Here is a 24,706-nt window from a genome sequence, read left to right on the forward strand (position 1 = left end):
ATGTTGGACCTGGTTTGTAAGCTAAGAAAGGTAAAAGCTATTTAGGAAAACAAAAACAGCAACAACAGTTATATCTGATAAAGTGGGCTCAGCTTATGAAACTTGTATAATCATACACTTATTTGCCCTCAAATACCAAGAAGCACTTGGCTGTTTTTGTTTCAACAGGCCACCCTGGCTATCTTTCTGGAATTTCCTCATACTGAGTATGAGTCCTTTATCCTTGTTATGGTTTTTGAAGGTCAAGGCCTGGAACCAAACTTCATCTAGCATAAGATATCTTTACGTGGAGTTTCATTTTCCCACCATGTCTGTGGCAGAAAAGAGATGCAGATGAGAGGAGTTCCAGACCAAACTTTAATAAAACAAAACAAAGCACTGTACATTATCCAAAACATCTTGAGAAGAGAACATGCACCTCCCCACCCTCTGCCTAACTAAAATGACACAACAGTGCTTAAATTATGGGGAAATGGAGACCATCATGATCAGAAGTTTTAAACACAGACTTGCCCTGTCTCCCATCACACCATAAACACATCAGGTGTCATTGCCTCTATTTTTATGCCCAAGCAATGCCCACTTGTAAGATTGCCCTTTAAAGTAGTGAGGGCAACTGTCCCCTTCTTCTCCCATAATATGAGCAACAAATATAACATTATATAAAACATATTTTGAAAAAGGAGGTGTGGTGCATTGTTACTGGGCTACTCTCTCCCTAAAATAGGGAGACAAAATGAATTCCCTTATCTTAGTTCCGTAATAAGCAATCTGATCCTCATCCTATCTCTGTGCCATCTGAGCAGTCTACAAGGCTTATTTAGTTGTACTGTACTCATCACCAGCTGGACAAAAACAACCATACAGTCTGAACTGTATGGTAGGAAAATAAAAAGGAAGGTTTGTTGGTTTCTTTAGGAATAAGTGTCTGTCAAGCCTAGCACTCATCACAAGATAATATTCTCACACTAAGTGGTCATGTAAGGGTCTTCCGTTCCTAGACTGTTTAACTGGCACCTTTGTTAAGCGCTGGCACCCATGGGGGCATGAGGTCAGGTACTTCAAGTCTAGAAACAGTTTTCTACTGTGAGAGGACTTCAGAAGACTACAGAAGTCATAGAAACTTACAATTCAAGCCGTCACATGATAACTGAATTTCCTGTAGCTCTGATTGGACTTGTGTGCTTTCTATAAATTGTGTTATATAAATTGCTCGGCTTGGCCAAATCCCTATTCCTTGACTCTGGTGCTGTGATTTGGTTGCTACGACACTCTCTTGGCTCCTTCTCTAGCTGTCCAAACAGTGCCTGATCCCTGTTTGAGATCCACTTTGGTCAGTGCTTCTGCCCTGCAGTACTGACTGTTTAGCCGCACGTTGACTTTTGCTTGGCTTTCAAACTTGCTTTGCTTTCAAACTTGAAACTGCATTTCACTTTTGTTGCGCTAGATTGCGCCTGATTGACAGGTTATCCTACCCAATAACACATATTTTGAAATTAAGAATGGAATAAGAAGTACAAAATAGAACAATAGCAAAAATGAATGTGCCTCCCCACACAGGGTCACTTCATGTTTCTACGAGAGGATTATTTTCCATGGGAAATATTGTTTCCATCGAGTGAATATTTCTGTTGAAACAACTCTAATAATTATCTTCAGTTACTATTTTACTGAGCCAGAGGTTTTTTTGTTTTTGTTTTAGAGCTGTGAGGCTATACAAAATGTTAAGTAGTTACATACAGACATATAAACATGTCAAAAATTCAAGTAGAAGTCATTGCACATTTAATTGGCATAAGTATGGTGAGCTGGTACAGTGTGGGGGCCCCAGCAGAGAGATGAGGAGAAATAAAGAGCATTTGTATTGGTACTGTAACCGGATATTTAACTTTTCCAGGTGTAGCTGCCCCTCGATGTACTTCCAAAATCGTTGGGAATGATTTCAAATAAGGAGTAACATAAGCAGAACCCATTGGCATTATGCCAGCCCTGCCAGCCTCATCTTTGAAGTAGAGGTTTCGTTCAACATGACAGTGCTTGATCTTTATCTAAGAAGATAGAAATTATGGGTTCATAACTGGCCTATTAAATAGGCCAATGGTTATTGTCTGCTGGTTTGCTACTGAGGGCTTGTGTACACTAATATGAACCACTAGAAATTGCAGCTGTCATGGTTCCCAATCAAGAAACCATGAGAAATGGAGTTCTGTGAAAGTGCTTCTGTGAAAGTGCTTGGGGCACACAAGGAATACTTCCCAGCACTGTCAAAAACGACAGTTCCCAAGGTACTTTTGCAGGTCATAATGGTTCCACTAGTTTAAGTTTGTTGGGCTATATATGCTTTGAGTAGATCTTGCCTCAAGCTCCTCATGAGAATGCCATGTGTCCCTTCTATTGACCAACACTTGTTTATTTTTTATTTTAAATTATTTACTTTCAGTGTTATCATTTGCCTTTCTGAGCAGGGTTTTGCTCTACATATAAAACAAGTTTTCAAATAAACCTTTTGGAATATGTCATGCCATTCATTTGAAGTGAGTTCAACAGAATTGAATAGGAGTTCTGAGTGTCAGGATTTCAAAGCTAAACTGTGGGTGTATTTGGAGAAACTGAGAGTCCTTCCTGCCTTTAGCCCCACCCCCTTTAGAAGGCAGTTCACACTGAGAGGTCATCAGACCTGGCCTTACTGCTGGTACGGCTGGTTTTGCTGAGCCTGCGTTTGTCATGTAAGTAGCCATTGGGTAGCAGGCTGGGTGCAGAGCTATTGCTGGTTTCAGGATTCTGTGTATAGTTAACTTGGATGAACTGACTTTCTCCAACTGAATCCTCTTGGTTGTGAACCCTCTCTGTCGCAAAGTTGGCCGTGTTCTGCTGAGAGGCCATTTTATTACTGAAGGGGCTGATATACTTCCCACTAGGGTTGGCTAAACACTGGTTAAAATCTGGAGGAGGGGTACAACTTTGTGTGATCTTCCCTGGGGAGTCTGCCTCCAGACTGTCAGTGCCTGGGCCAGGGTTGCTTTTGCAAGAACCAGAAAACTTATCCTTGGCTTTTTTCCATCCCAAGTGGTACAGTTCGGCCAGGCTCAAGAAGAGGGAGAGCGCTGCTACAGCAAGCATGAAAACGATAAAGATGTTCTTCTCTGTCGGCCGAGAAACGTAGCAGTTGACTGCATGGGGGCAAGGCTGCCGTTGACAGATGTAGAGGGTCTCCAGAAAGATCCCATAGAGCATGTACTGCCCAACTATGAAGGCTACCTCCATGGCGGTGCGGATTAAAATGCTGCAGACATAGGTGTTCAACAAAGTACCCTGAAGAATGATTCTCCCATTTGGCTCATCCCAACAGGAGAGCTCAGCCTTCTCTGCTACTGGGTACTGCTGCTGGTGGAAAGAGTCACTGTTGCTCTTGATTGCCCTTGTTCCTTCTTTGGCCTCCTTGAGTTTCCTCTTCTCTTCCATGCGCACTGTGTGCATTGCATGGCCCATGTACAAGAGGGAAGGGGTGGAGACAAAAATAATCTGAAGGACCCAGTACCTGATGTGGGAAATGGGGAAAGCTTTGTCGTAGCAGACATTCTCACAACCAGGCTGCCGGGTGTCGCACATGAAGTCAGACTGTTCATCACCCCACGAGGACTCTGCTGCTGTGCCCAGAACAAGCATCCGGAAGATGAAGAGCACAGTCAACCAGACTTTCCCCACCACTGTGGAATGCTTGTGGACTTCCTCAAGGAATTCTCCTAGGAAGCTCCAGTCACCCATATTTGCTCAGCAGGGGAATCAGCTTCTGGAAAAAGAGAGCAAGAAAGAGTGAGTGAGAGTAAAAGGAAGTAGAATAATTACCACTGTTAGTACTTTGTTTACAAAGTGAATGGCATTTAAGAGGCTTTAAAACTGCCACAAAACCAATCATGGAAGGCAGTTTATTGGAAATGGATGACAAGGGTAATTTCCTTCTGGGTAAAGTGTTGCATTACTTCATTATAGTATAGTAAAGTGGGATGTCAGAGCCAAAGTGCTTTCAGAGAGTTAAGAAGTGTGCTCTTTCATCTTAGCATCACCTAATGCAATTTCCCCCAGTTGATTAATCAGTTATGCTTTGACATATTAATTAACTGAGCACACTTCATTGACTATCTTCCAGTTAAATCAATTATAGGTTATATTATTAAATATTGATACACCACTTATCAACAAAAAAATTCTCAAAGCAGTTTATGTAGCAAAATAAAATAGAAGATGGCTTCCTGTCCCCAAACAACTCACTGTCTAAAAATAGGCATTTTTAGTTTTACATTTAAGTCCCTCACATTTAAGTTCCAAAAAACTCACTGCCTGAAACAACACACACAGCAGCAGCAGCAGCAAGAGGCAGTGGAAAAATGCTGTGCAGGGCTGGCTGTAGTTCTGGTTTTCTATCAATCAGACCACCACAAGAGACATGTCAGAAGTACTATTGCATATGAATCTCTCTTGGGCACTTAATGTGCCTGACCTGGGCCTTTGTTGGGTACAGGAGAGCACCTCTGCAAAGTTCCCCTTTGCTATATTCTCCTGTACCTACAGGACAGAGGGGATGGGTGGCAAATCTACCAAGGGACCAGTGGTGCACCTAGGCAATCTGGGTGCCCGGACTGCCCCTGTCATGAGGCTTTCCCCCCGCCACTGCGAGGCCGAACCACCAATATTCTAGCCGCCATGTGCGTGGCTGAGGGGTGGGGGTGAGGCATGCAGCCCCCCCCCCGTGGTGGTGGTAGCAATGGGCAGAATGGGAGCAGCCGCTGAGCCTGACTGTCCGGCTCAGTGGCATCTGAAAACTGCAAGGCGCTCGAGTGCGCTTGCGGAGGTAGAATAGTTTGTCGCAAGTTCATGACGTCACGGGCTTGGGACACACAATTCTAACTGTGCAGGTGCACTGGAGCGCCTCGCAGTTCTCAGAAGCTGCTGAGCTGGACAGTCAGGCTCAGCGGCTGCTCCTGCTCCACCCGCCGCCACCACCACAGGGGGAGGCCTGCTTGCCTCACCCCCCCTCACCCCCTAGCCACACACATGGCTAGAATATGGAGGTTCAGCCTTGTGGCAGCAGCAAGGAGGGCTCACAGCAGCGAGGGGAGGGCTTGTGGTAGTAGCAGGAGGCCCCCTCGGGCCTTGGAAGCCACGGGCCGGGGCCCCAAGGTCCAGGGGTCAGAGCGCCTCTGCAAATGTCCCCTTTGCTTTATTCTCCTCATTTAGCCTAGCCCAACATTCCAGTGAATCCAACCATCCAATGGACTCTGTGGCAACCCAAAGGGACCATATAACACTGATTTTAAAAGAACTACACTGGCTGTTGCTATGGTTCTGAGTGAATGCAAAATGCTGGAAGTTTTTCACACCCAGCTTTTAGTTTGCATCTCCTCTGGAATGGAGATGTGCGTTCACATATTGGCCAAATTTACCCCAAAGCCCCTGCGATCTATCAGGAAGCACTTCACACACAATTCGGGTTTTTCATTGAGTGTTAGAGTGTAGCCCGATTTATATCCGTGGTAAAAAAAAATCCACTTTTGTGTTGAGTTTTTGGGGGCAAATTTGAACACCTCACAGAAAACTTGCAGTAAAGCCTGTTGTCTGGGAAGCTCCTGGTTTTTACCGATAAAGCCCTCAACAGTTTGGGCCTCAGGTACTTAAGAGAGTGCCTTCTCTGTCATGAGCACTGTTGCCTATTAAAATCATCTGGAGATGTCCAGTTACAATTGCCACTGGCTTGTTTGGTGACAGCTCAGGACCGGGGCTTCTAAATATGCTCCCTGTCAACATAAGAGCATCTCCTTCTCTGCTTGCTTTTAGGAAGATCCTCAAAACACACCTGTTACTTCAGGCTTTTTCCTGAAATTAATTTTAAACTGTTTGTTTTTATCCTATATGAGATTGTTTTAACTTTTTATTCCATGAACTAGTTTTAATTGTTTTTACGCTGTTTTATACTTGTTGTGTTTTAAATAGTTGTACACCACCTAGAGATGCACATATTAGACAGTATATAAATATGATAGATACAATTTTTTAGAAATGTACCTTGCCAGCACAAAGGGCCAATCAGAGGGGGTGGGGGCTAGGAGGGCCATTTGGCTTGGGCCTCAAGCTCAAAGGGGGCTCAGAGTTAGCCACTTGTTAATTTTTTGGCATTTGATAAGTTTCACAACTTGTTTAACTCGTCTTAATTTTTTTTGTTATGGCTAGGGGCCTCAAAAGCTGGAAGTGGCCCAGGCCACTTTGAATCTCTGAGGGCCTGCCAGTACGTAAGGAATCTGTTTTCCTTCTTCAGAATCATACAGTAGTAATAAAGTGGGAAACAGAACACCAATATGTACCTTTAAGTGATATAATGTAATTCTTGTAAAATTATGGTCTATGCATCTGGGTATTGCACTCCAAATCCCTATGGCAACTACTCTTTTATACCACCCACGTCTAAAATAACTTTATGGTATCTTCTTTTGTGGCAGGGAGACTGGGGATTGTTTTATGGCTCTCATGTTGTCCCCTACTCTGAATGAAAGAGAGGACAATACTTCATTACTCTGTACTCCACATAAAGCAATAATATTGACAGGCAAATAGTAGGGAATGAATTTAAAGGTCTTAGGCGGGCAGTACTTTCCACCCATGTAAGCTTCTGCTTCAGATATTTTTTTGCATGAACTTCAATTCTGCTCCCTGCCTTGGGAAAGCTAAGAATCTTTCCCTTTTTAAAAAGAAAAACTTGGAGGCCTAGCTAAAATTGGAGCATTGATATAAATAGCACAACTCAACATCTAATTTTTCCCACAAGAAAGGTGACTGAAGGTTGCCAACCCTACAGAGCAAAAGTAATGGTTACTGCTATCTTAATTCTATTCTTATATTCTAAGATGTGGCCATTCCCCCCCCCTTCCACCAGTCATCACATACATTATGCAGATTTGCATGGAACTCAGTTGCTGGAAAGGTACGTACAGCCTATGTTAATGTGAAAAAGTTGAAAAGTTGAATTTTTGAAGCTTGATTTGTGATCTCAGAATATGTTGGGCCTTTCTATGTAGGTCTGTACTCTAACATGTTAGAGGAGGTTACCTGATGGTAGGGGAAATGAATCATTTGAATGTACCTTCGGTAGTTTATTATTATTAACAAAATTATTATTTTGTTATATCTGGTAGGTTCTTTAGCTGCTTTAGCTTTTTATAATTTTCAGTTTTAATTTGAACCTAATAATTGTGGTTTTTAATCTGACTTTTTTAAAAAATAGTTAAATTTATTACTTTTGTTGTGTCTGTGTCTGTCTTATTGTTGTGAGCCGCCGTGAGCAGTAGTGCACTGGAGGGACAGGGTATAAATATTTTAAATAAATAAATAAATAATGCTTCCTGACTTGCAAGAGTGTTGAAGATCAATTCATTTATGACAGGGGAAATTCAGGTGCAAAAAGAGTGGTTATTCACAAAACAAAAGAGTGGTTGTTGGATAACAGAAATGCAATTAAACCTGATGCAGCACCACCACACAGAATCTAACTCAGAAGCTCATGTCCAGTTTATGAGTGCTGCTGCATAGAAAGAGAACCAGCTGAAGAACTGTAACTGAAGGATAATGCTAAGTGGAAGATAATGGCCTTGGGTGTGAGTGTACAAGAGACTGTTGCACAGATGGGTGTTAGCTAGGCCTAGTTTTACTTAGTATCTTTATCAGTGACTTCAAAGCTGAATTAGCTGGCATGTAGCTAAGCATGTACATCTTATGGTTCGAACTAAATTGGGAGGTGTTGGATGCACCCGTGAGGGCAGCCAAATAATATGGAGCAACAACCTAGAGAGATTAGGAAATATTGGCATAGTTCTAGTGTGGTGGAGGGGCGGGGGGGGGGAGCAACTTCATTTCTTCAGACTGTACTAGTTTCCAGCAAATGAAAGGAGAACGTTTAAAAAACAGTAAATCCTTAAGAGTCCAACAAGGTTGAAGTTGGTTCCTATTTCCCTATTTGACACAGAGCTGCATGAGCAGCCAGAATAAGAAACTAAAGTTGACATACCCTTGCATCCTCAGAATAAGAGTTGGGTTACCCTATATCATATACCTCCATGACAAGAAGACTGTTACCTTCAAGATGCACAAGGATTCTTTCCAGCTCAAAGCACTGGTTTTGTGCAACTCATTTTTAACACTTGATGTTCACAGGCAACACAAATAAGAATAAGGGGTTTCTGCACAAACCATACACTGAGACTACTGGGAGACTCTCCTCTTGAGACCTCTTAACATTGTGTTTGGCCCAATGTTTTGTTTTTGTGTAAGTCACTGTCAAGCGTGCTGCTCCTGAAGGATGTCAGGACTCACCATAATTGAGGAACCATTAAAAGCCCTCAGAAAGAACAACTGTCGATCCCCGAGACTACCTTTGTGCTTATAAGCTTTTATATGATGGTGTGGGGGCAACTCTCTTGGAAGAGTTGCTCTGTTATCACCTCTTCTTCCCCATCGCATCAATCAAGTTTAGTCCCACCATGAAGTTGGGGGAGACAGGAGGGAGGGGCTTCATGGAGGGCAGTCTATCATGGGCCCCCTGAATCCTGGAACTGTGTTCCCAAGACAATTGACAGTGTTTTGTGCAAAAACAAAGCATGGGACCAGACAGAATCCTATAGTGCCTCATAAAGTAAGAGTGGGCAGACTTAAGGCTTCCAAGTTCCAGGAGCTACTTTTTTCTTCTTTTGCCTTGGAACCTTGGGAGCTACAAGCACAAATAGTGGCTTGGAAACAGTCAAAATGGCGACTTGTAAAAATATGTACATCAGTAGATTAAGGGTTTCTAATATAAAAACTGTCAAATCCAGGAGAATTTTTCTGTAGGACTTGGGTGGCGGGGTGGGGGGGTGGGTGGGGAAGAGAGATTGTTTTGTAGAGGATGAGACTGGAGAGAAATTAATGAGACATAAAATACGTACATTTTAGTTCCTGATTCCAGCTACTTATGTACTTATGTTAGCTCTCTATCTAATAAGGAGCCAGAAAGAAGGAACTGGGAACCAGGAACCAGTTTTGTGAGAGACTGAGGTGAGTAATAAGAGGCAGCCAACTGGATGAAGCATAGCAGCAAAAATATAGTGGCATACATGCTACATACACAGAGAAATGGGACACTAACAGACCTGCCTGCACCACTGCAAGAATCTAACCATCACACCCCTGCTGCTGGGGGCAGGTCTGTTCCAATCCTACTAACTTTTGCACAATCGCAGTTTGCAACAATACTTCCATTATTCAAAACAGAAGTATCTTCGCAACCTGCAATTGCACAGGAGTTAGTAGGAGCCAAAGAGACTCACCTCTGCAGGAGTATGGGTGTGTTTTTAAATCCTTGCAGCAGGACTGGTGGGTCAGCTACCATCCTTGTATGATGGTATTACATATCAAGGCTCTCCACACAAGCAGCCCAACCCAGGCTAGGGAAGCCCAGCCTGGGTTGGGCTGTTCATGTGGAATGCCAGGATCGCTCCTGATCCTGGTGCTTCTGCCCCTGCTAGCCCAGCTTTTTAATCCAGGGTTTAGCCAAGGTTAAATGAACCTCCTCTGTGTGTGTGTTTTAACAGCAGAGGTCGCAAGCATGATTGCTGCTGAGTTAAATGGCTTCCCCCTGGCCTGCCGCCATTTCTGAAAGTAAGCCGGGAAAGGGGCTTCCCCGGCTTGAGCATGGTGGCCACTCTAGTGCAAGCAGCCACTTCGCTCTTGGCACGCAGCACTCTGAGAAGTGGGAGGGGAAGTCCTCCCACTCCCAGTTTATGCCTAGGCGGTGCCCCCACTCATGTGGACATGTGGTGCAGTGGAGGGAAGCATGGCTGCCGCTTGTATGCCAGGGAAGGCAGGCGGTGAGCTCCTGCCTTCCCCGCAGCCCTTGCAAGTGGTGGCCGGCAGTTGTATGTATGACCTCACTAGCTGCACGGTATGTAAGCCAGTGTGATATAGACACAGGAAGGCTATCAAAAAATTTCTCTGCATTATACGTAAAAATTTGACTTCTGCATAGAAATGCCTCAGACCCCACAGAATTCATGACCCTGGTCTTTATATATTTTCTTCTGTATGTATTTATGCAGTGGCAGCCAATATGGGTGGATCAGGGAGGCAGCAAATGAGCCCCAGGAGGCTTTACACATGGGGCTTCTGCCCTGAATCTCCTTCGAGAGAGAGTGTGTGCATTCACACACCAGCCAAACTTACCCCATATTCCCGACGAGATCCTTGGGCCCACTCTACACATGTCGGGCTTTGTGATGTGAATTCTAGCTAATTTGAGGTATCTCCAGATTGTTAAAATGCTAGTTTTAATCTACTCTTTCTGAAAACACCAGAGCAAATGGGAGGGGCACTGATGTAGAATCATTAGCATGGTAAGAATCGTACTCTCTTTACAAATGCAGATCTATCTCTGCAGGGAACTCTCCCCGCCACTGCTTGGCTAGAAAGGGAAACACTGACGCCTGCCATGTGTACTTGCAAAAATGGAAGCCGAGAGCAGAGGGGAGGGGCTGCTTCCCTCCATGCCACGAGTGTGATTCAAAGTGGCTTCACTCAACATTTACCCCAAAGCCTGAAGCCAAGTGTGAATAACCTCTGGGTGAGGCTTGTTCTCACTCCTTTGGACCCGTTCTGGCTCTCACTCATCATGTTTGGCTTTGGTGCTAACCCTTTGTGTGTGGGCTGGCTGTTCACCAGGTTGGGGAACAAGGCAAATGACCAGCCCATGTGCAAAGATTAATGCTAAGGCCAGGCGCAGGCAGCTACGATGGAGTCAAAGTGTTGCAGAGAAATTACTTATCCTCTATAAGTAATTGTACAGGAAGCAACGTTAACTGAGAAACAAGAGTTCGATATTTATTACTAGCTAAAAAATAGGCTAAGAAAACAATAAACAGACTAACAGTCTCTTATGCAGAGAGAGGTTGAACCAGTCAGTTCGATTTCAGGACAGCAAGTGAGGAGCAGACAAAAGAACTGTGACTCCACTCTCAAGCCACATTCAAACATAGGCAAGTATGCCCCACAAAAAGAATGGAGACAACTGGGTTGGGCAAAAATCCTAACACCGAGGAGTGAGGTGTTACCCCCCTGCGCCCCCCGCCCCTCAATCCATTCATACCTAGGCCACCACTGCATTTATGCATATATCTGCTAGGTCAGCTGTGGATAACTTCAGACATCTGATTTTTATTATTTATTATTATTATTATTATTATTATTATTATTATTATTATTATTTTGCATTGATATCCCGCTCTTCCTCCAAGGAGCCCAGAGCGGTGTACTACATACTTAAGTTTCTCCTGACAACAACCCTGTGAAGTAGGTTAGGCTGAGAGAGAAGTGACTGGCCCAGAGTCACCCAGCCAGTATCATGGCTGAATGGGGATTTGAACTCGGGTCTCCCCGGTCCTAGTGCAGTTTCACACAAAATATAACTAAAAAGCTCACATTCATGTTTATGAAGATTGCTGCTGGTCTAATCCATAACAAAGGCTTATCCCACTATCAATTTGTTAACCTTTAAGTTCCCACAAGATTCTCTTTTGCTGCCAAAACTCATAATTGGCCATTTGGTTATACAAATCTACACAGCTCCTAATTTCCCTTTGTATAAAGAGCCTGAACCCAAGGTGCTGAAATTTTTACCATCTTCGTCACTGAAGCAAGATTAATGGCATCGATATGTTGTGTGTGGTTGGCATGATTAAGCAATGATAACTCTGGCAGGGTTGGCACATGCTTTGATGGTCCTAATTTTAGCCCTTTATGTACAATGACATGGAAATTTACTTCTAGATTGCTGAGTCTAAAATATTTTAACATGTTGAAAACAAACAGAGCAGTCCCCTTGCAGGGAATAAAAATGTCTAGTGATGTAAAATTTAAAGAGTTAGAACCATTTTAGTTAGAACCATTTATTCCCCCCAAATAAGCAACTATTGCTCTGTGGGATTGGAGGTCTATGTCTTTAAAATTTTGCCAGCAATAATCATTCAATTGAAAGTTCTTTACGGCATGGTTACTGTTGACAAAAACCGGAGACAACAGCCAATCAGAGTTATGCTCATTTGGCTCCAATTGGTTGCCAAAGTGCTTGAGCAACTACTTTGGTTGTCTTCTCCTTTCTGTTTCATTTGGACTGTGTGCTGGCGGCAACAATAGCTAACAAGACAACAGAGCAGCAAATGGTTTGTTTTCAGCAGGTACAGTTGAGGGGCATTGGGTAGGACTGGGGAAGCCCTGGACTCTGATATTTATTTGCATGCCTTTCCTTTTTTTGAACTTGGAAGCCGTGAGCGGTGCTGTTTGGGTTCTGAAGGGGCAGGCGGCATTCTGTGTCGTGGTTTCTTTTCCTACGATCTGTGTGGGAGCATGCTCCTTCGCTAGTTTGGAAGGAATGGATGCCTCACCCCACCTCTCCCACCCTGCCACCTGCCACTTGGCAATGGTGACAATGTGCACATTCTCAAGGTGCAATTCACCACGGATTGACAGCCCAGAAAACAGGAGAAATTTTCACTGAGTTTAACCTATATTAAAACTTTTTTTTAAAAAAAAACCCACTCGTTTTTAAAAATTCTCCTGAGGTAGGTTTGCCCATTGCTATTCTTCTGTCTATCATAAATACCCTTTAGAATTAGTAGAAGGCCAGGTGGCAGTTTGGTGGTGGAGCCTTTCCCCTCCGATCATCTTGACCTGCCTTAATCCTCTCAGCATCCCCACTCTGAAATTCCCCTGCCACATCCATGCAGCACTCACAAACCCCAGTGTCTGTCTCCCCTTTGATAATGCATTCTCAAAGGTGTCCCTTTCAGTCTGGTAGCTTCTCCAATGCACTTGCTCCATGATCCATCACTCTTTTTCTGAAACCCAGCTTCTGGCTGGAGGGAGGGAGGAAGAGTCAGGCACATACTGCCCCTCCTCCCATCAAAGTTAGTTCTTGGATGCATTCCCTCCTCCAGGGGCATAGCAAGGTTGGAGTGGGCCTCAGGACAAAAAGTGAAGATGGCCCCCCCTTGCTCCTCATCTTCTTGGTTTCCCCCCTCCACCATATATTTTTTGCAGAAAAACTGTAAGGACATGATGAATACAAGATTCTTAGCATGCCCTTTCCCTTCTATGCATATAATATTACACCCTCTTCATATGCATATGCTTTCACCCACATACTTGTGCACACATATTCCCCTAGCTCAGAAACATTTTTAACATATATGCCTACTACTGTGACCTGATATAGGCATACATAGAACCCTAGCAATGTTCCTATCCCTATTTGCCCATTTTTGCTCTCTTTCTCTCTCATACACACACTTTATTCCCAAGCATGTAGTCTCAGGAGTTATAGTTTAGAACTACCACACTGCAGAAAGGGGGTCTGAAACTTATCAAAGTTGCTCCAAGGACTCTGGATACAACATGAGAAGTAAGAAAGGACTTGAATTTTGAGGGCTGGCAAAATATGTACACCAAGGACAACAAAATCAGCCATGGTCAGAGGAAGCCCTAAGCTTCTAGAACTAGGAAATGAGATGCTCTGAAAATAACTCAATGTATACTTTTGAGAGGTTTCTCACGTTTTCATATGACAGCTTGCACTAGAAAGAATGGTACAACTGTAGATACACTGCTGGAAAATTGATCATGTACTGAAATAATGATAGGCCTGGGTTTAAAGTTTAAATAGGTGATTTTGAAAGTGGGTATGATGATTTCATAGTGAACATACACAGAGGCTTACACCTGGCACCTTGTTGTGCTGCTTTGAAAATGACCCCGCCCCCCAAGTTTAAAAATATCTCTCTCTCTGCTATGTATACAATTTTAATAACTTGTTTGGTTGAGAAACAATTGAATATATATTTAACAACCACCACCACAGACCAGCCATTAATCTCCACCCCACTCACTCTCTCTCTTACTTTCTGCCTTACTTTCCACAGAGAGGAAAAAAACTCATTTCAAGTTCTGAGGGGAAGATCACATGGATCAGGACTTATTTGGAAAAACCCAATAATTTTAAATCATCTTTTAAAAGTTAAAAATCTCTCACACAAGCACAACCAAGGGTTTGGGGATGGGGGAAAAACACACCGAGGGAGGCTTTCAGTTGGAGATGCTCTCTCTCTCGCTCTCTCTATCACACACACACACACACACACTTCATGAATGTGGAAAGGAGAAAAACACAGTATACACATTGGTTTCTGAGGGAAGAAACTACACAGAAAAAAATGCATAAGGGTTGTTTGTTTTGACTTTCCTTGCCAGCAGCAATCCTCCTGGCCACACTTTATTTCTGCTCACCTCCTGTTGCAAACACAACTGCTGCATTGAATTGCCAAGCAGAGGAGGAGCACCACTCAAGGAGAACCAATCAAAGATGGCTGCTGCTGGACTGGTTTAACCCTTTTCTTTCTCGGCAGCCACTGACCGCCTGCCTGAAAAAAAGATAAATAGCTAACTGGCCACACAGTTGGGTGTGGGGGAGAAATGTTTGGTGGGGGGATGTCACACCCTGGCCACGAGTCTGGAGAGCCTTGTGGGACCCTTGACGCTCCGGGCCTGGGGACATTTGCCTCCTCTTGTCCAATGGACGCTAAGCCCCTGCCCACCCCTACTGCCAAAACTACTTCCCTATTTTCTGTTTATTTAGCATGCGCTGACAACCCACAGTATGACAAAGAGGTAAAATGCTGAGAACAGTCAGATAGACAGACATTTCTTTCATATGTGTGTCAAGATATCAACACTCCCACTTGCAGATGAGCTGGAAGGGTGAAGCTTTACACTTTTCTATTGTCTACTTGGAGAACCGGAGGTGGGGAGGACATCCACAGAATTTTTAATGTTTATGGAGGCAAAGAACCCTGTTGTTTTTCAACAAATATCCCCCAAACTTCACATTGTGGGGCTTTCAAAAGACACTTTTATAAAGGTGGGAAGCAAGATTGTTCTCACAACAGAAAGGAATTTACTTGCTTTTGTGCATTTTGTTTCTTCTCAATGACTAATGTCTGCTGTCCTGTGTACCATCTTTTGACCTGCTCTTTATCTGAATGCTTCTGCACCATGGCACCAAAGGCTTGCTGCACAATCCCAAAAATGCTCTCTCTGGGCATAACAGCTCATTCCTCCTATTTCTCTTCAATGCCATGAGATAAAGCAAGCAAGGACAGAGGATCAGGATGCATGAAATCCACCTAAAGGCCAAAGAGAAAGGGACTGAAGGAGGAACGCTGGCATATTCTGGTATGCTTCAAATTCCTTCCAGCAAAGGTCTGACATTCTCAAGGGCAGAGTACAAGGATAAAATAAAACGTTAAGTGGTAAAAATAATGTGATACTTGTGGCAGCAAGAATACTTCACATATTTCCCAAGTGACCAGGGATTTAGAATCTTTGAACTCTGAACCCTTCGGAATTCTCCCAGTATAGCAAAATCCAGAGAAGGTGTGGATGGGTAAAACCATCCATCACAGCTTCTATTGACTTTACATTTAGTGTGCCACTTAAAATTTATCTCTCACTTTGCTAGTATAAGGATTATTACAATTTTTCTGTTTCTGATCTGTACTTCACAAGGGACCTATATGTGCCAAATAATGCTAGAGACATGACTGAATCATCATATTTTCAAAGAGTGCATTCAGATATTTAAATATGCAAAACACTTCCCATACTCCATGTTAAGATTTCACAGTCTGCAAACCACCTGCCTTTTCTTTTTGCCCACTAACATACAGCTTCCTCCTTTTTTGATTTTTGTTTTTATGTTTAACAACTAGCCTGATGAACTTGAAAGTTTGCTCACTTCTTTGTGATCTTTTAGTTAGTCCCAGTAAAGATAGTGCTCTAAATTATAACTTGTATAATTTAGAGTATTCATACCTAACTCAAATCTTTCCATATCCATAGGCTGCTATTTGCTTGATATGTGTTCTGTTTTATTGCTGTTACTGTAATGTGTTTATCTTAATGTACTTACTATGTTAATGGATGGTCAGTGACTATAATAATAAAGATTGCTTGATTGATATTGCTCTATTATTTCCTTTGGATTCCCCCCCCGCTCATGGACCAGTATGCCCATTTGCAATTTCAGTTATCACTGATAATTTTCTGATTAGAACACATTTGATAGGACTTGACCTGTCATTTGAATGAAATCTGCAATAGAAGTTATATTTTACCATTGCTTTAACCCATCCATTAACGATCTCAGTTAGGGTTTCCAGGTCCAGATGGAGAAAAAAGTCCATATTCATCACCAAAAAAAGTAGAAATAGAGGATGCTTTTCACCAAAAAATCTTCAAAATGTCTTCACTTTGCATAAAATGTATGCATGTTTATTGGTATTATATATGCATAATTTAATTAAAAATGGATAATTTGAGAATTAATGCAGCTCACCACTGTGAAGCTGATGATCAGCTGAGCTGTATGTCTGCTCAGTCTGCTGACTAGGTGCAGAGTTCTCAAGGGCCCTGCTTCTTCACCGTAAATACATCTCTTGGTTAGGTTTACCACACACACAGTCCTTTGTACTCTTCCCCAGCAGGTTACCCAGCCTGCTCTCCCCAGCCAGGTCAGCACCTTCACCTCTTGGCTTGCAGGCAGCTAGCTAGTGGCCAAGCCAGTCTCTTTGCATGCTGGTGCAGTATAGTCTCTCACTTGCTTGCTGTTCTATATAACTGCAAACACTTATATACCACTTTTCAACAGAAGGTTTTACAAATAAAAATAAATAATAAGATGCTCCCCTGTCCCCAAAGGGCTCACAATCTAAAAAGAAACACAAGGTTACACCAGCATCAGCCACTGAAGGAATGCTGTGTTGGGGTTGGACAGGGCTAGTTGCTCTCCCCATGATAAATAGAAGACATTCACCTCTTTAAAGGGTGCCTTTTTACTTAGTTAGCAGTGGTAACTGCTAAATGAGTAAAGTTAGTTAGCTAACTTCTTACTGCTGCTGCCACCACCACCACCACCACCATCACCACATGAAAGAAGCAAGCTGCACTTGTTGGGCCCACCTATCTGTGCTCCTGCATCATGTGGTTCTGCAACCTGCGACTGAAGCAGAACCTCCCCTCTGGCTTCCCCACTGGTCAGTAGGATGCTGGCAAGGGAAAGAGACAAAGGAGGAGAAACTGCTCACGGGAACAAACAAAATGTTCCAGCTGCTCCCCAGAACTTTGGACACCACAACAAATGCAAAGGTTGTTTGGTCCCCAAAAGAGTTTGTCCTCCTTAAAAGTCCCTAGTCTGCAACACTAATCTAAGGTGGTGTAAGCATGATCCTTACTGTCAATTCTACAGCATAAGGTAATAGGAGTGACTTTTCCTGATCCAGCATTGTTAACATGATAGCTGTACAACTGTAATGAGGAAGGATGGGAGGTGGAAGCCTATTCATGTTTCCTAATTTCCAATGGCATCAACTTCCCCATGTGCTGTACAAGTTAATGATGTGATTAAACTGATTGAACCAGATCACAAGAAAATATGGTCTAGTCAATTCCCTTCCTAAGCTACATTTAAAATATCCTTAAGCTGAAGTAGGATAATAATTGTATTAGGATCACAAAAGAAAATCACAGTGTAATGAATAGCAAACTTTTAAGCTGACCTCTGCTTTGGGCTGGATGTTAAGCAAAATAATGGAAAGGTGGGGCAGACAGAAAGGTGGGCGTGATGGAAAAGCCTTTGTCTACAGTTTATAACTGTCTAATGATGAAGTATAGGAGGTTTTAGGCGGATTAAATTAGAGTAGCCTCTGCTAGGTACAAGACATTTTGACTGAGGGCCACTGGGACAAAGAACAATGGTTACTCTCTCATTTTTTGAAATAAAATAAAATAAAGCAGTTGCTTAGATCTTTATTCAGTCTCTCCAGCACTAAATAAGACATAAAGTTTCTTTGCAAGGCAGGTAATAACAGTAAAGTGAAACTAGGTAGTTTTATGTTGACAAAGCTGGAGATTAATTTTAGGTGATGCACTCGTTACATATACTTAAATGGCAGGATATTGCTAAGAGAAAGAGATGATGATGATTTTACATTTATATCCCGCTCTTCCTCCAAGGAACCCAGAGCAGTGTACTGCATACTTGAGTTTCTCCTCACAACAACCCTGTGAAGTAGGTTAGGCTGAGAGAGAAGTGACTGGCCCAGAGTCACCCAGCTAGTTTCATGGCTGAATGGGGATTTGAACTCGGGTCTCCCCGGTCCTAGTCCAGCACTCTAACCACTATTCCACGCTGGCTCTCAAGATGGTCTTGCATGCTTTTTAAAGGGCTCCATGAGTATTAATCTGGTCAAGTGGCTTAGCCTTTAACTCCTCAAGCAACAATACGTGAACAATTCTAAAATGACATGTCATGGGAGACAAAACATATTACTCATAACTACTGATGTCGTGTCATGGCCACTACTACTCACTCCAACAAAAGCAGCACAGACAGCTCAAGCTGGGCGTTGGGGCTTAACCTGAGGGGAAGATGTTTGTACCCCCAATGTCCAAAGTAATAGACGGTACCTTGATTCCAAAAATCATGACATCCATAAAGCCCCAGGGACTTAAACATAGGAACTATGAAAATGTTGTTTACAAATATATGTGTTGTATTGCTTATGAGTGTGTTGTAATATCTCGTGCATACGGAGTGTCCAATCAAATGTCTCCTTCCACACAGAGCCTGCAAGAAAAAATCCAAAATGGCATCATCCTTTGGGAAATTTTTGGCAGAGAAATTTAGGGGACTCTAGCCAAGAGAAGTGAAAATTCAAACAAAGTGTTTCAGTTGCATTCAGAGCACTGGCAGAACTGGTTTCTTTTGCTCTGCTTGTCACTATTACGCCCGTCATAAGAATGACTCTGCAATCTGACCATTCATTATTCTAACAACACTATTTCCTTTGGTTTGATACAATAGCCATATTAGTGATGGCAGCATTCACCTTGTATGGCCCCTTCATCTACCAGCCTCCTGTTTATGGCTTACAAACCATTTGGTTTAGTAACACTTTGAATGCCATTGGGAAAGTGAAGTAAAATACGTATTTTAGTGAGATCACTGAGCTGTCTCCACTTGTACATAGGAACTGTTTGGCTTCAGCCCCACGCACACTGACTTGGGAGGAAGTACCACTAAACAAAGTAGGACTGACTTTCAAGTAAATATGCATTGGATCAGATGCTTGGTCTAGAACTAGCTTGAGACATGCAAACAGAAAACTCTGCGTCCTGCTCTCAAGACATATGCAATTAATATATTTTTCCATGATCAGAACACTTCATTGCAAACTTCATCACCACCACCAGAAGATCCTCATCATTACCAGACTAGTTCAATGTAAACATTATGTGAGTTGCAAAAGGCAAAAAGAAAAGAAAGAAAAAAGAAAGTAACCCTCCTAATACACACATGTTCAAAACAAAAAAAGTAAATATGTCAAACCAAAAAATCTAGCGGCGTCAAGAATCAATAACTAAGCATATTGCATAATGGTTTCTGTGAATATCAGATATCAACCTACTTAAGAATTAACCCCCTAGGAAAGCATAGGAGAACCAAAAAACCAAAACAAAACACCACAATATTAGAGATTATAACATTGATAAAGATGACATTCATAATGAAAAAGATACATCATTTTATACACCATTTGACGACATTAGAAGGATGTCATCTGACAAGGAATAACACTTAAATAATCTATAAAATACTTTCAAGAAAAAAAGGCTGGACTAAATCACGCAGCATGTCGTGTCTTACCATACATTTTATTGCCATGAGTGCTCTGGAAATTTTTATTTCCCGTTATTACATAAGATCCCTTTCTCTGGCTCCGTTAACTTCACTAACAAATGAGATTAGTTGGAACTTGGAGGAGGCAATTATACTTCCTGATTATTGGATTATTCTTAATAATTTAATTAAATGAAGCCAATTGCAAATGATTATTCTTTGAGGCCCTGGTCCTCCACACCTTTTCCCAGGAATACACCATTTATCTCAAGGGTCAAGGCTGGAAGACTGCAACGGTGTCCTTTCATACTCCTCTGCAGTCCGATTTTCCTTTTGTAATTATTATTGTGTTTAAATAACAACTTTACTCACCCGAGTCTCCTCTTGTTGCTTGAAATTCCTCTGTCTAGTATTCTTCCGTTTGAGGTATACTCTTTGCACTTTATAGTTTTAACAATCCTCTTTTGCTCTTTCCACTTCTTTCCTCATTTCTCCCACCTACAATTTCTCTCACACGCTTGCACACGCTGTGTCTCTTCCTCTCCTCCGTGCAGTCACATTTCCCTCCTCACACCTGGGCTTCCACTAGCCTAGACACCTCTTTAATTTTTTTTTAAAAAAGAATAATCATTCTATAGATTTTCCACCTCCATTCTCAGCCTTCCTCCATGGTCCATCTTTCCAGTTTGTCCCTGCAGACATGTTGCACTGACTGCTGGTTTTAACACTGCCCTTTTCAGTTGTCAGGACATAAGCACTGTACATCTATTCCTCTCCAGATAACACTATCAAGCCTTTCTTTAGGAAAACAGTGTTGCCCCTTGTGTAACCAGAGCTCTCTGAGAAAATTGCCACCCCTCAAGAAAGAAGAAGGGTAGCTGATGATTATGGGTGGGGTAGAGATAGGTTGTCTTTTGCTGATTCTGTAGAATTCAGCCAATCAGAGCACAATTGCTGATATTCTGAGAGTCTTATTTTGTCAAGAACACTTTGCTTTGGGGAAACAAATGACAAGTATATAAACAAACATGCATGCACGTGTCAAAAGTTAAAAATAGAATCAAAGAGTTCTGGACTCTCTTTGCAACTCTAAGAGCCTACCGAGAATTTAGATCATGACCCAGCATCAATATAAACACTTCATAGGAAGAGCAAGAAAACATTCTACAGAAGATCATACAGCAACAGGCCCACCAAGTGATGTTGCTTGTAAACTTGGCTCTCTTTTGCTTTGTGTTTGCTATGAATCACACCTCTCAAGTATATATCTCAGTAAGAAATAGCCTCAGTTCTCGATTAAAGATGTCCAGTTGTTCTTAATTGGCTTTGGGAGCTCCCACAAGCCCATCTTCATCGGTTCAATCAAAACAGCTCAATTTTGAATGTTGATTTCATCTTTTTTTAATCTGCTGGATTGAAAGGACTGGACTAGTTGAAAAGATTTTTTCCAGCCACATTGATCTTTCAGTTCTGTTACAAGAATCTGCAAGCGTTTACAGTGAATTTCTTCCAGTTGGAACCTTCAAATTCATTTCAGGACATCACAGCAATTCAGGCAATCCATGCCAGAGACTTCTTTGTCTTTAAATTATTAAAGACGGGTGTAGTGGTGGTGGTGGGGATGCACAGGGATGAAGTGCCGGTATTTCTCGGCTTCTCTGACTGTTCAGGTGGGCATGGCCATGGGGGCTGCCATGGAGAGCGCCTGCACTTCTGAACTTGCAACTACATCACTGATTCAAATTGCAATGCTCTTGTCACTCCAATAACTTTTTAAATGAATGAATTGTTGTTATTATTACATTGATAGGTGAATTGATAGGTGAAATACTTCTATTACTCTATACCAGGGTTTCTTAACCTTGGGCCCCCAGATGTTGTTGGACTACAACTCCCAGAATCCTCAGCTGCAATGGCTTTTGCTTGGGGATTCTGGGAGTTGTAGTCCAACAACATCTGGGAGCCCAAGGTTAAGAAACCCTGCTCTATACAAATGACTATTTAACTGATAGACGAAATAGTCAGTAGACAAAGAGCACACAGAGGGCAATGAAAAACATCAAGTACCTTTTGAAAGATGCAAAAGAGAAAAGAACCCTGTGGGTTATAGCCAAAGAAGGTTAGTCATAACTAAGTCCCATCAGTTGACATCCTGACTAACTTACTCAATTGAAGTCTTACTGAAATTAAGTAGTTTTTATCTTTAGAGTAACTCCTTAGTAGTACTGTTGAGCAGCTTATTTGGATGTCAGCCACTGAAATTAATATTTACTTCAGTTAATCTGTGACTAACTTGTCAAATTAATTTTGGTGGAGCTTGCTTTAGATACAACCCTCTGTAGGAGTGTGACTTGAAATAGTTGCTCTGAGAGCATGGCTCATTGGTACAATATAGGGTTTGTTTTTTTCATTTAAATGTCCCTAGCTATCAGAGCTAAAATGATGATTTAGATTAGCAACTCTTCCATTTCAGAAGGAAGTGAAATATTTTTGAATGATTTCTACAGGAGCACTAGAGCTGAAACAATGCCACATAAAGTTTCAAAATGCAGCAAAACTTCAAAATTTGCATTTGAACTGAAATTTTACATTAAAATCCAGTTTTTTGATTGGTTTAATAAATGAATGCATTTAATATTCAGCTTATTATTTTTTTTTGCAGATCATCTATCATATACTATCAAATATTGTTGCTACTGTATGCCAGTATAGTATCCAAAGTACAAAGTTGTCATTTTTTTTTCTTTATTTCATTTATATTTTATTTCTTTATTTCATTTATACACTGCCCATCCAAAAATGGCTCAGGGCAGTTCACAATCAAAAGTGAAATCATTTAAAATATTAACATAAAACATAAAATAAAATAAAAATATTATTAACATAAAGCTCATTAAAAAACCATTACACTCACTTAACTAATACTAAAAGCCAAGCAGAAGACATGGGCCTTTATGGCTCTCTTGAAGACCTCCAAAGGTTATAAACCTCTTATACCCACAGGGATTGCATTCCACAACCTAGAGGCAACAAGATGAACTGGTGGCACCCGAAGATGGACCTTTCCTGATGATCTTGTACTAGCCACTATTGCAGATCAGTTATCACATATTATTTAAAACTGATTGTTTTGATATATGAATGAACTGCTAGAACATGCCAGCTGTTAAATGCACCATAAAATAGTGAACTCTTCTAAGAGTTCACCATAAAACAGTGAACTCTTCTGAAAACTCTCAAGGAAATATTTTTGAAGCAAATTTATTTCACCTCTAAATATAGTGTATGATCACACATATGGCATTAATAAATAATCAGCTGGACTTTGGATTTGTCTTTGGAGCAGAGGGAAGTATTACTTGCCTATATACCCTGCTTCCGGGCTTCCTGGAGGCATCCGGATGGCCACTGCGAGAACCAGGATGCTGAACTAAAAGGACCTTGGGTCTGATCCAGCAGGACCCTTTGTACATCCTTATGTTATGTTAAACTGGGAGGCTGTTTAATGTCCTTGGGTGCTTATTTTCCATGGGAAGACGTATTGTTTCCCTCAAACTCTTCCAGGTACTTGATACACAGCAATATATTACACTTGGGGAGTAAAGTTCTTGGCTTTCTATATCTTCATTTTAATGTTTGTATTTCAGAAAACCTAAGTGACTTTGTTCTGGAAACTCACTTGCTTTCTTGCACAATATTACTGTGTCTGGTTAACTGATTATAATGTCTATTGTGAAATATCTGGGTTCAATTTATGTATTTTGACATAGGAGGGTTGTTGTGAGGATAAAATTGTGGGGAGAGAATCATATACTCTTCTTTGGGAAGGGTTTAGAGAAACATGTAATTAATAATTATGTTCATATTGTTTTTTAACTTTAATAATAATTTGTCACTCTTAAAATCAATCCAGCAAGCGGTAATATGAGAAGCAAGTTAATTCCATTTGCATTATGGTTAAGAAACACTTTTAGATAGCAAGAGATCAAGAATATCCCCTCTCTCAAAGATAAGAAGTATCCATAAATATTGTAATAGTCAACGCAAAGAATGTTGCTATGTACAGCTGCTATCCCTTACCAACCTGACACATTTTACTTTATAGCCCTTCAAACACTCATTCTGAAGGCTGCAAGCCTATAGACAGTTACTTGAGTGAAGATCCCACTGAATGCGGTGAGACTTACTGCTGAGTCTGTATGCATAGACTGGGCTCTTCATCTTGCCCTAGGCTTTATTAGAAAACTTGTTCTTCCCCTTATCTCGAAGGGCAAAGTGCAACATCAGATGATTTGAAACACATCATCTACAGAAAATCTGGTTAAACCTGATCATACCCAAGTACTGTAGTGTAAGACAAAAGCAAAACAAATCAACAAACCCAAACCCCTCACAATATACTTTTTAAATTCAATTAATCATATTTTTAATAGGCAGAGGGAGAAGCATGAAATGAGATGGTTGAAAAAAGTTACTAGTGATTTTCTAGTCATTCAGTTTTGTGTCAGGAACGTACCTTTCCACTTCTATCCAGCAGGAATTCTTATCTGATGGGGGACACTTTAATTGAGATAAACAAAGCTCAGATGGTTGCTGGAACTCCACTCCTTGTCTGGTATCAGCTGGCTGGCTGGAGGTTCTCAAAAAACCTGAAGGAAGCAGGCTGTAGGGTCTCTTAGCTTCTGAGCACTGTATGACATGTCCCAGCAGCTGCTGAACTCCAATTCACTTAAAGATCCATCGTCATGGATTGGGATATAAATGTGGTCCCAAGAAGGCTTTATTGTAAGCAGTGACTTGGCTCAAGCTGAGCACTTCCTCTGCCTCCCAGCTCTCTATTTTTAATGATGGAATCTGGGGCTATCTCAAAGGAAGCCAAATTGTTTTAGGAAAACAATAGCAAAGTAA

At 41.7% G+C, this 24,706-nt stretch overlaps 1 protein-coding gene across 2 annotated transcripts; it reads right to left on the reverse strand.

The window, feature by feature from the left end:
- Positions 1-339: 339 nt before the first annotated feature.
- On the reverse strand, positions 340-24,412 carry GJA5 (gap junction protein alpha 5). 2 transcript variants are annotated; one of them, XM_053304552.1, is made up of 2 exons: positions 24,315-24,412; positions 340-3,790 (listed from the first exon to the last, which is right to left on the reverse strand). In XM_053304552.1, exon 2 carries the CDS (start codon positions 3,763-3,765, stop codon positions 2,656-2,658), a length of 1,110 nt encoding a protein of 369 aa, XP_053160527.1. In that variant the 5' UTR covers positions 3,766-3,790; positions 24,315-24,412; the 3' UTR covers positions 340-2,655. The 2 variants fall into 2 exon arrangements, with proteins under 2 accessions (XP_053160527.1, XP_053160526.1); XM_053304551.1 differs by lacking the exon at positions 24,315-24,412 and adding an exon at positions 20,171-20,639.
- Positions 24,413-24,706: the final 294 nt, after the last annotated feature.

The sequence above is a fragment of the Hemicordylus capensis genome, chromosome 3, assembly GCF_027244095.1.
Source record: "Hemicordylus capensis ecotype Gifberg chromosome 3, rHemCap1.1.pri, whole genome shotgun sequence".
In the NCBI taxonomy this organism is placed as follows: Eukaryota; Metazoa; Chordata; class Lepidosauria; order Squamata; family Cordylidae; genus Hemicordylus; species Hemicordylus capensis.

Excerpts from the sequence above, each read along its gene's own strand:
- GJA5 (XM_053304552.1), bottom strand. The coding sequence starts at position 3,765 with ATGGGTGACTGGAGCTTCCTAGGAGAATTCCTTGAGGAAGTCCACAAG.